This window comes from Scophthalmus maximus, chromosome 4 (assembly GCF_022379125.1).
Source record: "Scophthalmus maximus strain ysfricsl-2021 chromosome 4, ASM2237912v1, whole genome shotgun sequence".
NCBI classification, from domain to species: Eukaryota; Metazoa; Chordata; class Actinopteri; order Pleuronectiformes; family Scophthalmidae; genus Scophthalmus; species Scophthalmus maximus.
The window spans coordinates 10433444-10449256 of record NC_061518.1 but is presented as its reverse complement, the minus strand read 5'-3'; the positions used below and the strand labels follow the sequence as shown (position 1 = coordinate 10449256).

The window sequence follows — 15813 nt, the reverse complement described above, 5'->3', positions numbered from 1 at the left end:
GTGGTGGTGGGGATTTCGTCATGTGCCATTAAATCTTTTGGATCAATAGTCATTTATTTCCTTGCCTGGAAACAGACTCAGTGCAGCAAATACAGCAACAACAAAGTGGCTGTTAAGTTATCAGCTCAATGATCTTTTACTGTGCCGTTTATTTTATTGTGGCCTTTTTATGACTCAGCCAATCAACCCCAATGGTTGTGAGATGAGTGCCAGCTTCTAAATGTCAATGTTTCCATGTGTTTGAAGGTAAGGTAGAATTTTAAGAATTTGCAAATTATTCATGTGCCATGCAAACTCTTGCCCACAAGCGTGTTCATTATTCAACTTTTCTTCATACAGGGTGGCCACATGAGAGCAGTCCGGGCTCTTTTGCATGACCACTTAGTGAACACAGGACAATACAAACTAAACTAAACAAAACTATCGATAAAAGATTCAACGATCAGATGGTCAAAGATAAAACAATAGTCAAAAGCTACAGTGGTCTTAATAATCTGCACCTGCTCAGATAACGACAGGAAGCCAACAAGGGATTCTGCTTAAGAATAAAATTCATTGTTTGTTAAAGAAATGTAATGAAACAGTTTGACATTTGAAGGTCCTTAAACATCAAGTTCATTTGAATTTGGGCACCTTCAAATCGAGAGCTGGTAACGTAGCGAGTTTAACATCTAAGAGGTTGTACAAATTTTCTTTTAAGAAGAGCTTTGAAAAGGAATAATATTCAATAGTTAAACTGCAACTTGTCATTTTCATAATGATCTGTGTTTTAGGTGATAAAAATATAGTGGCGTGTAGTATATAATTTAGTCACTTTTACATTATAAACAATATCTTGTACAATGATGGTTCACTTCAGGACAGTCATTAAATCATAAAGCTGCTGGTGACAAAAGTAGAGGTTTTGGTGAGTCAGTAAAGTTCAGTTAAAGCTTCTTACCGAATAATAATTCAAGGTTGACATTTCTCAATGTATACCACAAAGCAACTGAAGGGCCATCCGCATCCTCAGCAACGTCATATCTGTCATCCATCCATCCATCCATTATCTGTACCGCTTATCCTTTCAGCCGACAGGCGGGGTAACAACCTGGACAGGTCGCCAGCGCATCACAGAGCGGACATGTAGAGACAAAACAACCATTCACACCTACGGGCCATTTAGAATCACATCTGTCATCCATGAGTTCAAATATTTTAATGCAGCCTCCAGGAATTAGATTTAAACAATGAGGTAATGGCAACTCAGCTGAGTATCAATGAAAAGATTTTCCACTTCCACTTCCACACCTTTCCCCACTGAATGTGTTCCACTAGTGTGCATAGTGGTTGTTTGTTGTCCTTCTGTGCCGTGACTGAGGAAAGGCTCCCACAGACAATAGGCTGCTCACAGGATGATGACTAAGGAAGGCTACCCGCGGCGGAGTCGTTATGGCAACAGAAGCTTGCCAAACGGACTGTGTTGAAAATTGGACGCGTGTTGAACACAATCGATACCCCCTCCCTCCACTCCCATATGACATTTCAGGCATAGGATCACTGCAGTAAAAAAATATGCTAATGGTGTACAGGTTTTTGTGCGGCGAGGTCAATCCAACCCAACAGGCTGCCGCAAAGCACCTTAACACTGATTTACCAATCAATGACGGAGAGTGTATATAAAAATGGACGTAGTCAGCGGGCCTGGAAAATGCCCAGCCGATGCGAAGTGCCTCAAGCCTTAATTCTCCGGAATGAACAAAGCAATTTAGAGTAAAATAGAGGATAAACACAGCATGCATTGGAGTGTAGATGCAGCATGATTGACAGCTAGTACTGTCCAATCAGTGAACTGATGCAGGTGTAGGCGGGCGAGCATCGGACAAGCTCTCGTCTACTATACTAAACTCAAGGCTTCAAAAACGGCAGTTCGCAAACCCAATGGGCGACGTCACTGTAGGTTACCACTAAAGTAGATCAATACTTGAGTATCTTGATCCCAATGGGTTGATATTATACCCAACCCTAAATACATTCAACTCTACATGCTAACTGCCTTTTTTGAGTAAAAATAACAGACTTTCTTAAACACAGATTATATAGAAATTTAAACTTTATTTCTTCAAGGGGAGGAAACTTTCACCAAGAGGCGAGTCAGCAAATAATATAATAAAATATAATGACATTCAATGATCCTGCAAGATGAAGAGTTGTTATCTGTCCAATGACTCAGAGCTCTTGGTAACAAACTTGAAAGCAAACTGAATACAAACGGAAGCAATCTGCGACTTTGTCACAGTCGTAATTTAAGCAGAGCTTTGTAAGAGCACCAACAGGTACAGACTGTACTGTGTGTGAATGAGAAACACCGTGGGGGGCAGACACTAATGCAACAGCCCATTTTGACTCCTTGGCACTTATTTCTTCATTAGACAAGGTTGTGGCGTTATGGTGATTGTGGCAAACCTCTCGTAAAACTTGTTTTTTTTGGTTGTTTGTCTCTTTTTTAATAAATACGCAGCAGCTACATCAGAAACTCGAGAACAGTAAGAATCTGTTTAAACACTGTTTAAACAACCTAGGGTTCCATTAATTTTGGAGGCGGCGGTCCAGTAACACCTGTTCTGTTGAGCAGGTACGTCCGGTATACCTGTGTAAATGTGCAAAGCAACAAGATTGTCAACAATATAAAACAATTTGGTGACATATCAAAAGAAACCCTCTTAATTCCTTTGATTTTTAAGTGTGGAACATTTTGAAGTGTTCAAACAAATGTCCTGTGGGCAGATCGAGGTTGTCCTTTCAGTCATCCATCCATAAAGTGCTGTTCTTTTGTCAGACAATTTGTTTTAGTGTAACATGATGATGATGATGACGATGATATCAAAGAGGAGTGGTGTCATGATCAAAAACTTTTCTAAGAGTGAGAGGTACCAGATACGTGGGGGTCGGTGGAGAACTGGATTTTCTCTCCGGTGGTGAGTTTTAGTGTTTGGTAAGGCCTCCATGTTCAGTCAATAATTGCAGAGAGCAGAGCCATGACCGCCACGCCGCAGATAATGAGCAGGATCTGCAGTATTGTGTTCCTGAAAAGAAGACAAAGAAAAAAAGGTTACAGAGTAAAATAAACAGCCTTTTTCAGTCACTTTCCAGTGATTAAACGCTGCAAAACAACAAAGCAATGCAACAAAAGCAGTGAAGACTGCAAGACTCTAACTCAGAAAACAGTCCCGACAAAATAACAGACAACAAAAAAATAAATCAACAGGGGATGTTAAGAAAAAATAAATCTACAAGACATAATTTGAAACTGTAAAAACAGAAAGTATTGTCCAGTGTTTCATTTTCCCACAGTCCTTGACACATCATGTGTGATGTTAAATTACTGCGTGGAAAAATAAACTAATCTAAAGTTTAAGTTGTGACATTTAAACCCCTCCCCATCTCTAAAATATGGGAATCAAATTCACTATCCATTTTACCCTTTTCTGTAAAATAGATGCAAAAAAAAATCATCTTTTCTTTTTTAACGATTTATGGCATTATAACCGTGTTATATTGTACAAAATAGATGTTTGAGATCTCTCTAGCCACGGCTGTGCTGCTTCCACAAAGGTCCAGGACTTTATCAGGGTGAAAATCAACCCACAGTTAGTATAAATGTGACAAAAAATAAATTTAAAAAACAGCCCAAACCCAAGGGTAAACACCTTCAGTATTTGAAACCATCTAACTTACCTTAAACTGGACTCCTGCAGCAGGTCAGGCACAACATTTACCAGGGCTATGTAGAGAAATCCTCCAGAAGTGAAAGGCAAAATCCAGACTGTGGCATTTTCTAGAAATGGTACAAAGCACTTAGGACTGATTCTGGCCACTGCAAATTGGTTCTTCTTCTATCAACAATAATGCATTTGATTGTTTATATATTGGTCCCATCATACCTGTGCCCTTTGGTGACTGAGTGCACAGAGCAAAGCAAGCCCCCAAGACCCCAAACAGCGCTGTGGACAGCTGCATACGAGCAGCACTCCACCGGTCAAACCCGGCCCTCAGCAGAATGGCAAAGTCTCCCACCTGCAGACGGAGACAATTCAAGAGCGGCTAAACATCCAGTGTGTTAACTGGCACTTAACTGGTCTGATTCAACCTACAAACATGAAACCTTGAACTTCCAAGTTTATAAAAATGAAATTCAAAGTTGTACAAATAGACCAAGACTTCTGTAATCTCACCTCATGGGGGATTTCATGGAGTAGGATGGCAAAGGTGGTGAGAAAGCCAACCTGCAAGAAAAGTCTCATTAACACATTTGGTAAAGACATGACCTCTGTAGTATCAAAGGGAAATTATTATTATTATTATTAGGCGTTCAGGTACAGCCTACAACACCTAAGTTGATCTTTGCTCTGTGTGTTCAGTTTACAATTCATATTGTGTAAAGACAGAAAAGTTTAAGAGCAGGTGAAAGTGTTCTAAATGTGTGACAGCTTAGTCTTAAAAAGATGAAATAGTCATATGAGTAGCATAATGAGTACTATCAATTTTGTTAATCATAATTGAGATGGGAGCGTATCATATGTAGGTGCAAGGCTGATGGATATCGGCAGCCTTTGTCAAACCAACTCAAAGCCCAGTCACAGCAAAAAAAATTTTTTTAAATGTTAACAACCCCTGCAGCAAACATCCCTTTAAAAAAATCAAACCTTTCTTCAAATGCAGTTTCTTTTAATTGAATTAACTTAAAATAAAAAATATATGAATAAACTTAAATGGTAATTGTCCCTCAAGGTAACTGTCATATGTAGCTTGACGACGTCTTTACAAATAATTTTCTTAACTTTTTCCTCAAAGTAAAAATTCTGTTAAAAATGTTTATGAGATAATGTGTACAGATAAAAGCATTTGATAAGTTAAAACAAGTGTAAAAATGTGATCTAAGGAAATAATAAAATTAGCCTTTGTCCAAGAATCAAGTCAATAATCGAGGATTTTTTTTTAAGAAATTCAGTGATTTTATCAGTATTTTATCAACAAAAAAACAGGTAATTTTTTCCTTTTCCACATTGTGATAACTATGCATGAGCGTAAACAGACCACACTGGTGAAATGTGTGTATGTTTGAGACATCTAGTAAACTTCCTCTCTGGCACACTGATCCAGAGTTCATGCTGCTTCCCTTATGTCTCTCCAGCTGGACTCGCTCTCATCCCACAGCTACAAATACATACTGCGAAAATGGCTGAAGCAATACAAACTCATGTCACTGCAGTTTACAGTGCATCCTTTTTTTCTGAACAAGCCCTGCGACACCATACAACAAGAATGGACTGCACACTGAAAAAGTTTGTTGTCGCTTGTTAACTAATGCCTGCTGAGTGAGTGATACTCTATTAAGACTGTGGGGATGCTGACAGAACAGGTCTACTGCTCTGCCACTGAGCCCGTACGCACTGTGCCAAACACTGTTCTCATAACGGGGGGAGTTGCATGTCCAAATGCCCCAGATATATTTTTGTCCTTTGCATTCATTAATTATTGCAGCGCTCCTCTCTGGCCATTGTGCAGCTCTCCCACTGTACTTTATATGCAGCCTTTTGTAGTGTAAACAACCACATTTGCATTCACACATTCATATTCAATAGACAGTTTGTTTTTCAGTCTTGCACTGCCTTTTTGTTAGCAATCCTCTTCCTTGGGGGCAGGATTTGGCAGTTAACGAATGAGCATGACTTAAAAATTACATTTTTTCATCATTATAAATAAGTTGGATTTGAAGTGCAAAATTTGCATTATCCTGATGTTGACAAGAGAAAACCTAGAGTCTATATTTAACCATTTGTCTTTGCATAATCATGATTGTGGGCTGATTTGTGCTGCAAACCGCAATTATAGTTTATGAATCAATATGCATGCTGAGGTGTGAATGTAATCACATTCTCAAGAGCAATTTGCTGAACCAGTGTGATTGGAAATGTGAGCACTTTTAAAGCAACTTCAAAGTTTATATAGTGCACGTATATTACACTGCATGTAACCACAAGTGAAAGAGTGTTTGTGTGTGTGTGTGTGTGTGTGTTTGTGTGTGTGTGTGTGTGTAAACCACATCTTAGTGAGAAATATACATGCTTCAAAAGAGATTGGATTTTCAGTGTTATTACGGCTTCTCACCTTTTTACTAACCAGGAAACTCCCTGCTACTGCCAGTCCATGAGTGAAGTTGTCAATGCAGTTGGCCAGTAGGTTCAGATATCCACTTGTCTGTGAAAACATACATAAAAAAAAACATAAAGCCACTGGAACCTACATTACCCTTCCCTTGAATTTGAAGAGTTGTACTTCAATAAACTGGATGTACAATACAAAGTAAGTCTTGTGATGCAGGCTAGTTACATTCCTCTTTGTCGTCTGACCTCATTAAAAAATAAGGATGTAAATGATCTGTTCCTCTGAGCAAACCTGGAATCTGAGTCCAGTGTAAGAAAGACACAAAAAATTCAAAAAAAAAACCAACTTGCTGCTGGTCATGAATTTCCAGAGCACTGGTTCTTGTTGTTCCTGTGATATGAATTATGTCATGCAACCTCTCCTCTCGTGGGACGGTCAGCAGACCCTTGCAAACCTAAGCAGGATAAGCAGGGGTAGAAAATGGATATATAGATGTTCATTGCAGGGTTTTGTTTTTTTCTCATATGCATTTTTCTCACTGCAGTTGTTTGTCAGCGGACAGGTTTTATGTTTTGTTAACATGTAGAATGACATGACCTAATCATCTGTGACGTTACAAGCAACCCACAGAATTTTAAACAAATCCAACTTAAAGACCTTCAGTCATAAAAGCACCGTGGTGTTGAGACCTGGGTACATTATTTAAAGCCAGTTGGTTGTGTTAAAGGTGACATATTGTGCAAAACTCACTTTTATAGTGTTTGTGCACATAAATGTGGGTATCTGTGGAGCCTGCCGACCCACACATTGTGACCAACCTGTCGGATTTTTTTGTGGGATGGCTAAACCCTACAGCCTGGCTCTGAATGACTGGTTCAGATTTCTCTCCCACTGTTATGTCACAAAGGGGCACTTTTGTGGTAACCCTGACTGCAATCGGAGAATCTCCACTTTTCTAGTGAAGGGGCGTGACATTTCCTACACATTTAAAAGCGGTTGACCAATCACAACAGACAGGGCCAGGCATTTCGGACAGAGGGTGAAAAGAGGAGCTGCAGGAATGGGCAGTATGAGAACGGATGCCTTTTCTTCCATGCCGTTTCATTCCTATATATTTCGTAAAGCACGTTGTAAGTTATTTAGATATCTGCTACAGAAATACAATTGTATTATTATTTCTTATTAACAGCATGACTCCATTTGGAGGACTGACGAAGGGAAAACTGCATCTCTTACAGACGCCACTCATATCAACAGTCTATCTCCAGTGGTGTCTCTCTCTACATTTTTTTGTGTTTTCTAAATTGTTTTGTCTTTTTCTGTTAAGTGGGAAATGTTTGGGTTTTCAGCATTACCTTTATTTTCTCTGATCTTCCCTGCACACTCTGTTGCTTGGAGGATTTCCATGACTCAGCATGGTGCCCATTTTTGAGTGATACCACTGCCTTTTCACTGAAAACCGAATTAGACGGAGCCTGTGGAGAAAAGGGAAGAAAAGCAAGGCGAAAATGAACATTCTGTCTCCGTGTGCACACTCTTTTTCATATTACTATTAAAATATAGTTTTAATAGCTAAATGTGCCTGACAACCAGTAATCACCAAACGCTAAACAGGCATTTTATTGTTGCTCCCACTGGGTCACTTGGTTCATCCGCAAAAATAAGAAAAGCTTTTGAAAAAAGTCCAGATTATTTTTGAAAACAATCCACACATGGAGCATTTCTGCTTTATTTTTCACACATTTCAAAACAGAGGAGCCTTAAATTATAACACCGGTCAACATGTTTATATTTAAATATATAAGAGCCTCCTTTTTTCCGAGAACAGACAACTTCCCCGCTCCCTCATTTAGAAACTACTTATGTTGCCATTTAAGATGATAGGCGAATTAAGTGAGGAAAATAGCCTGCTGTCTTCTGGCAGCGGCAAGGAAATGTTTAATCCATGTCTATGATTGAAGCATGAGGAAGTAATTAGGTGTGATGTTTTTTTTTCAGGGCTATCAATCCACATCCTGCCGTAGAACAGATTGGGTCTAATTTGTTAAAGCAAAACACCTTGTTAGTTTTGTTGAATGAGTATTTTAAAATGCATACTTTATAATAAGCATTGTAACTTTCCACATAATTGATGCAACCATCCAAAACACTGACCAAAATTAAAGAGAAAGAGAAAACACTGACCCACTGTCACACAGCACCGAGTGCTTCCCTGTGGACACTGAAATGGCTAAAGCAGCTGCTTCACCTGGCTCTATAAATAAGACACTAGTGGAGGAGCCGAGTTCACAAAATACACTGCAACAATCAGGCATCCACAGTCTACAAAGCAGCAGTGTGTTTGACAAGCATCTCATATCGATGCTAGTTAACACACTAATTAAATAATAATGAAAGACCACAGCAAAATAATTGAAAAATTTAAATAACTTGAATAATTAAAAAAGAAAACATGAGAAGCTGTTTCAACACAGCACACAATAGCTCACTGGAGAAACACATTCACATTACTCATAGTGAGGGCATGTTAAAAGACAAAGTTTGATACTTCTTGGAAAATGTGAGTTCCAGCACTCATGTGACTGAGTGCTGGATGAGAAGGTTGAAACCACTCATATCTATGAAGCTGTTTTAGGACAGGCCATTCACATATGACAAACGCAGCAGGAGAATGTCAGAAATGTTCATAACATGAACAATTCCTGAACATTCTGTGGTGTCTGGGGATTTTTTTGTTTCCACTTGCCTGCTGCAAATTTGACGGATATTTTCCCTGCTGTACTCTCACATGGGCTCGCTAGAACATTTTCCGGAAATTTTACTAGGGGGTGGAAGGAAAAGTTTTGGAAAAATGTCCAAAACAACATTTCCTCTCATACAGCCACTCCAGAAGATTACATGGAAATATATGGATTTCAGTTCATGTCTGAAAGCAGCTTATGGTATGTATGTAGAGAGCCAGCAGGCCGTTAGCTTAGTTTAGCTTAGCATTAACCTTGGGAGCTAGCCTGACTTTGTCTGAAAGTGATGAGTCAGCTTCAATCTTTGAATTTACAAGAAAACCAATAGGTGTATTTACCAATATGGCGAACTATTCCTTTAAATTCTTGTGGATATGCCGAATGCAAAAAATCGCTCGTCCGATGCTACAGTCACCAAAACACTAACTCCGCTGACAGAAATATGCAGAGCAAGCACAGAGGAGGTACGGCTATGTAAAGTAATTAAAGGAAATATTTGAAGTCTTGTACTGACATGTCTGTGAGCAGTAATACTCCAATGGAAAGCCGTGAGCATATTTCCATAAAACATGTTGTTACAGTTGAATCACTTACAGGACAGTTAAAATTCAGGTCAGAGTTCGAAGTGGGATCCTCCAGGCTGTCTTGGTCAGGAAACATCTTCTCCAGGAGTAGGAACGCCAACAGGCCAACGATAACCCACAAGCCCTGGGTCATGTAGTGGTTTCGTTTACCACCTGTGGGGCAGCAGATAAGATCGTACAAAAGACTGAGAAATACAATAAGGGACAAGTGAGGAACAGAATTATACTAGTACTGAGTATGTGCTACAAACAGCAGTGTCTCTAATAACTAGAACCAAGTGGAACATGGTTGTTATCAGAAAAATATGATATGAAAAACACAATCCCTTTGCAAAAAGTGTGAGTATTTTGGGGGAGAAATGTACCGGATCATTGATATCAAAACAAACACTGTCCTAAAGTGAGGTCAATTGCCGGAAGGCGAGGCAATGTTAGTAGTTATATTAGCAAAGCAAACATCTGTTTTTTGTGAGAAGGAGGATGGGTCAAAGAAATAAGAAAATACTTGTATCGGTGGAAAGGAGACCGACCTGAAGAGCCAGAGAGCGCCCACGCCTCCGGAAGGAGGTGAAGAAATACATCACCAAGGAGACCACCAATAGCAAAGCTTAATAGCTGCCTCAGCTTCTGGCATCCAGCTGAAAAAACACAAAGGAAGAATAAAGAATCAACACAACAGTAGCTGTTTACTCTGATTGATAAATACCTGTTCATTCATTTAATGTAACCTTTGGTTTTGGCTTCAGATCACAGCCACAAATAAGTATTTACAGCTCTACAGTTTGTTCCTTTTTTTTTAAAGGATTATTCATTATTTCTTGATACATAAAAAAGGATACACACAAATGCACAAAAGCGTCTCTAGCTTGGGATACTAATACACATGGAGATTACTCATGTATTCCACACACTTACATCCTTGACGACTTCCCTTGGTAATGACTAGCCTCCAGTTAGGACTGCACTTGGAAACCTAAGGCCTAAAATAAATCTAAAATGCCACGTTCTTGGGTGGGGCCACTCGAGAGGCCATAGGCCTACGGCTGACCTACAGTAACTCAGCCCTGGTTGTTGGAAGCTCAGGGGGTGAGTGAGAAGATCAATGAACACATTACACTATGAATGACAATGTCCGTCTGTCCACAACTTTTAGCGTCGGACAATCTCCTGCCGTGTTCACCTGAAATTCGAACTCATTCATGTCTGTAAAGTGCTTTAAAGTAAAGTTGATAAAATGTTTTGAAAGTTACGTTCTCTGTAAATTTACATCACTACTGGGCAGTCTGCTTTCAAAGTCGTAAGTCTCATTTATACTTGACGGCATGTTCATACAGAGAAAACATTACACTGAAGAGGTTCTGTTTTCTAGCTAACTTCAAGCGTCCATTTAAAGTTGCGCACCATCTATCATAGTAACCCATGAAGACGGGGCAGCTTGCTCTAGGACTGGCTGACAAAGACCCGGCAGTCCCATAGTTTAGCCCAACTGGGATTGTTTTGTAATATAAGGGGGATGTCTAAAGAGCTGAGGTTTACTACAGACTCACTAAAGAGCCGGAGCATTTTCATACAGATGTGGGAAGTGTGAGAAATGTGGATGCCAGAGCAGATGAATGGCCTGTCTGTAGTTCCTGTAGTGCACAAAGTATGAACTGTGATTGTTTTAAATTGATGAGGCAGAAATATTTCCTTCTTTTACTGCAGAAAGTTGAACTCTTCAGCTGTCAACACTGTGGGCTTTAGTCACTTGATAGCAGCCTAACATTTGCATTGTGCCATTTGTGTTAATGTTAAAAAAATACCCTCTACCCATTTATTAAATCTTAAATTAAAATCTGTTCAAATATTACAAAGACTTGGTCTTCAAAAATTATTTTAAAAGGGTATCTTTCCTCACACACAAATGTCTTGAATATGTCTCAAATATCTTGAGAAAAATACTGCATATAGCAGAACTGTCTATATAGTATTATAATTATGGCGCAAGAAAATACTGGAATGGTTTTGTAATAGTGGGCAATCTTACCAAATAAATCATGTCATGATCTTTTAAGACAATCACAATCCACAATCTGAATTCTTCCTAAATTTTAAACATACTGCAGAGAATATAAAGACTCGAAACATGCCAATGGACTTTGCACCATTTAAAACATGATATTTCAATAAAGACCTTTCATCTAAACTAGCACCAACGTCTTGAATCCCATGTTGTCCTAATCTCTGAAAGGCACCATATCCTTAGTTTTATAGACTGTGACAGCCCGCGTCACTTCTTCCCACCGTTTGCTGCATTCCTTGTATTTTTGGCTGGACCGCGGCAGCTGGGCCTCCCCTATAAACAGGAATGTCTGTGACTGTCTGAGTGAGTTTCACCACTGGTCAGCCAAGTTTCCCCCCGTTTACTTGCTGTAAACAGTTTTGATAATGACATCAGGAGGGCGTTTGACAACTTTGCAGAGTTTATGGACTTTTTAGTTTCCCCCAGAAAAAGCACAAATCTAGCAGCTTTTTGTACAAACCTTAGCCACTTAGCTACTCCTTCCCTCATGAGTGTGAGGTCGAGCTCTCCCTCTGCCTCTCTATGCCTCCTCTGCACTACAGCAAACACAGATGTGAATGATCTTCTTACTTTCTCTGTGAGTGATAATTTCAAAAGTGCCTATAACTGAACTCACAGAAGAGCTTGTTTTCTTTAGGAGAATGACTTTGTCAGACAATGTTGTGGTTAGAAAATCTGGATTTCTAACAGTGCAGGAAGTTTTAGCAGCTTGTAAATGGTTTGGAAGTGACAGCTGGTTAATATGTTCTCTTAATGGGACACGTCTCAGTCTCTGCTTCATACTTGTTCCACTGTTTGATGCCAGAAAAAAGCTAAGTTGGAAATTCAGCTGAATTAAAATACTCTATATGCGAGAGAGTATGAGAGGAGCAACAACAAATAAACAATTATGATATGAAACAATGACAGCGTGAACAATTACTTTATTCAATCATTTAGCAACTTTTCCAACAGGTTTTCAACTACGTTATTGGCTATTGGCAAGCGATATTCAAGTTTTGTTTCGACGGCTCTAATGCTTCTGTCACTGATGTTTATGTTTTGGGACTTTGTTAGATACAGATGATGTATGTTCCTTCGGTGCTTCCTTGTAAGGTGGTTGAATGCATTTGTCGTATTATCCTTACAAGTGCTGACTGCTGCCCGACTATGTCTACAGTTGTTTGCTTTGAGAAATATCTGAATGTACTTTTCTGTACCAGCTCCTCATCCGCCATGCTGAGAACTCAGAGATATGTGATGGAATCTGGCTTGTGAACATAGTGTGGATACAACAGATGTCAATGTCACGAAATCTACTATTAAGTTGCAAAGTAGGTCACCAATCTTTGTCTTCCAGTTCGATTGTGACATAAAATCATCAGATTGCCCACATCTATGGTATAGCATTAAGTGCTACCAAGTAATTCTGAGTCAGATATATATATACACACAGGATACATGTTGCCATCTCTTACCTTCTGTTTTGAGAGCTGCTCCAGCCTCGATGGGAATGACAAGCAGGGGGAATATCCCGCTGAGGCCTACAGCAACAGAGCCCACCAGGGAGAGGAACCAAACATGAGCCTGTTCGCTCCCTAAGAAGTCTGCTACTGCCTGGAGGCCTGGGAGGATATCTGTCAGGCCCTGCCCTGGTCCTGCAGCCGTGGCTGTTGCATGAGCCATAGCGGTTTGTGACATCTTATGTCTACTTGATGCCCCACTGGAGGTCAGCATCAGCAGAGTAACTGGGATAAACAGAGCAGCTACAGCCCAGCTGGGCCTCAGGAAGCTTCCACCTTTCATCCGTCCCACGGTCCGAAGAGCACTAGCAACCAGTAATGCTGTAAGAGAAGTACACTTTCAGGCAGATAGGCCTCTCCTGCACCTGTTTTAACAACGTTTGAACATTTAAAATAAACAATAGATTAGTACTGCAAATAATGATTATTTTTAATTATTAATCAGGTCTGTTATTTAGTGAATAATATGTAAGAAAACGGTGCAAAATTCCAGTCACAATTTCCTCATGTCCCAGGTGGTTTCAAATTGCTTCTTCTGTCTGAGTGACACTATTAAACCAAAAAAATATTGTGTCGTGTTTTTATAAGACTGTGACAGAAGATTGTACTGAGGCTTTAGTGTTGTCCACCAGTGACTTTGGATAAAAGTGTTAATGTCCTCCTAACTGGGAAGCTGAAATCAAGAAACATTTTGCTTTTGTTCTCCTTGAAAACCCACTTCATCACTAAATAGATTAACAAAACTGTGCAAACGAATGTCAAGTTCAATGAGTAATTACTAATATTTTATTTATTTATTATTGACATAAACACAGGGTTAGATTGGGCTAAAAACGATGATGATAATGAAACTCTGTTTGGATTATTTATCATCCCAGTTCTAGTAGACATTATGGGGGGGGGGGGGGGGGCTACCTTGAATCAAAACCTAGGTAGCAACTCATACTCAACTCAGAGCAGATTCAAACTGTTGGTACTCTGACCAGCAAAACGGACATGCTTGAGCCGTGAATAAAAGATTTGTGTCAGGTAGTAGTGGGAGAAGTATACAGATCCTTTAAGTCGGTATAAGTACAAAGCAAAGCAGAAATACTCCCATTACAAGAAAAACTCCAAAAAACTCCTTACCAATAAACTATAATATACAACATAATTAGATCAATACCACGTGGGAATTTCACCCAATGGAGATAGTTTTCACTACTTTGTACAATGTTTAGGTAATTTGCTTTACAACCCTGTGGTCTGGCCCCTAAAGGGTCTCTCAGAACAGGATCAATCTGAGGAGACATGATTTATGGGAGATGGGATGAAAAAGCAAAGCTCAGGCGCGCGCGCACACACACACACACACACACACACACACACGTGTTCTAACTGTATAACGTGTATCTGTAAAGTTGCTACATGCAGCCAGACACGTGGAGTAGAAAATGCAGTATTTGCCATTTGCAATGTGGAGTATCTGTATAAAGTAGCTACTCGTGCAACTACGTACCAAGTGTCTGCTTCTGTTGGCGGCTGGTCGTGCTCCGTTAAAGGTCTGGTTTTTTTTAAACTTGCCTGTAACTGACAGTCGTATGATCCTGACTTCTGCACTAATGTTTCCACAGGTTCTTTTTCGGTGCCTGAAGGCATCTTAAAAAACAAGCCCTGAAGCACCAGTTAACTCTCAGCAGTTGCGTTGCGATATTATACAGACAGAAAACAACAACAACAACAACAACACGCTGTGGTGTTAAACACGAACAAACAACGAGGTTAAATTAACAGTTGCGTGACGGAAAATACGTTATTCTGACAACGACGCGCTGAAGTGGCTCCGTCCCGTGTCTGCAGGCTGAAGTTAGCAGGCTAACGTTAGCCGGAGCAGATTAGCTGCGACACACACGCAATCAGTGCACATTCACCACGGACGAGGACGACGCAACAACTAGCGTCACTTCGAGTAAGTTGGCGCAAACTAATTTACGGAAGAAGAACAAACAACCAAGCGTCAACTCACAACGCGAATGTGTCGCTTTTTCGTGTTCGAGTACCTTGTGACGTCGACAGTCTTCGCACCGGTGTGTCCCTGCCATCCAGGCCGGTTCGATGGAGGCGAGGCTCTGCGCCGCTGAGCTGCTCCAGACCCGCAGCTGCTGAGGGGGCAGGGGCCGTCCGCTGTTAGCTGCTGCTCCCACCGCCACTTTCCCCCAAAACGGCCACGTATCACCGTCGTGGAGGAAAAACACATTGAACCAGGCGAGGAGCGTCGAGACCACGCCCCCCCGCAGACCCCGCCCCCTCCCAGGCTCAGACTTCGGCAAGTTTCCTTACTTTTCTCTGCCCCAAGGACAGAGGAGCAGGCTCCATGTGAGAAGTAGAAACAGAAAAACAAGGTGACCAGTGACGCATATCTCATAATAACTTATTGGGAGAAACAAGGGGAAATAAATAATATACCCCCAAGGTATTTCAAATGATCCGCTGCAACAGACAGCCCTTTGATATTAGTGCACATTTTCTTTTAGGCCACAAATGTTTTAGAGACAGATTATTACAATTATTTGCTCCAGAATCTCTTCTTGGGGAAAAAAAACAACTAAAAACTTGAAAGTGAACACAAGGTTAGATGTATTAAAGGTTTTTACCCCGTAAGCCACACCAGTGTTGCTGTTTCTTTCTGATATGAACAGAAACCCTGGAGCAGTTGCGATGGAGAAAAATGGGATTTGTTGATAAGGAGTGATAAGGAGATATCTGGAGTTGACAGACATTAGTTAGATTTGTAGCAA

At 40.3% G+C, this 15813-nt stretch overlaps 1 protein-coding gene across 4 annotated transcripts; it reads right to left on the bottom strand.

The window, feature by feature from the left end:
* Positions 1-2074: 2074 nt before the first annotated feature.
* slc39a13 (solute carrier family 39 member 13) lies at positions 2075-15316 on the bottom strand. Of its 4 annotated transcripts, XR_004790376.2 has the most exons (11): positions 15076-15315; positions 12992-13357; positions 10003-10110; positions 9483-9625; positions 7503-7622; positions 6151-6240; positions 4215-4265; positions 3924-4056; positions 3718-3817; positions 2914-3065; positions 2075-2629 (listed from the first exon to the last, which is right to left on the bottom strand). XR_004790376.2 is itself a non-coding variant. In XM_035627410.2 (10 exons), exons 2-10 carry the CDS (start codon positions 13317-13319, stop codon positions 2990-2992), a joined length of 1149 nt encoding a protein of 382 aa, XP_035483303.1. In that variant the 5' UTR covers positions 13320-13401; positions 15076-15316; the 3' UTR covers positions 2075-2989. The 4 variants fall into 4 exon arrangements, 3 of the variants coding, with proteins under 3 accessions (XP_035483303.1, XP_035483302.1, XP_035483304.1); XM_035627410.2 differs by having other exon boundaries at positions 2075-3065; positions 12992-13401; positions 15076-15316; XM_035627409.2 differs by having other exon boundaries at positions 2075-3065.
* Positions 15317-15813: the final 497 nt, after the last annotated feature.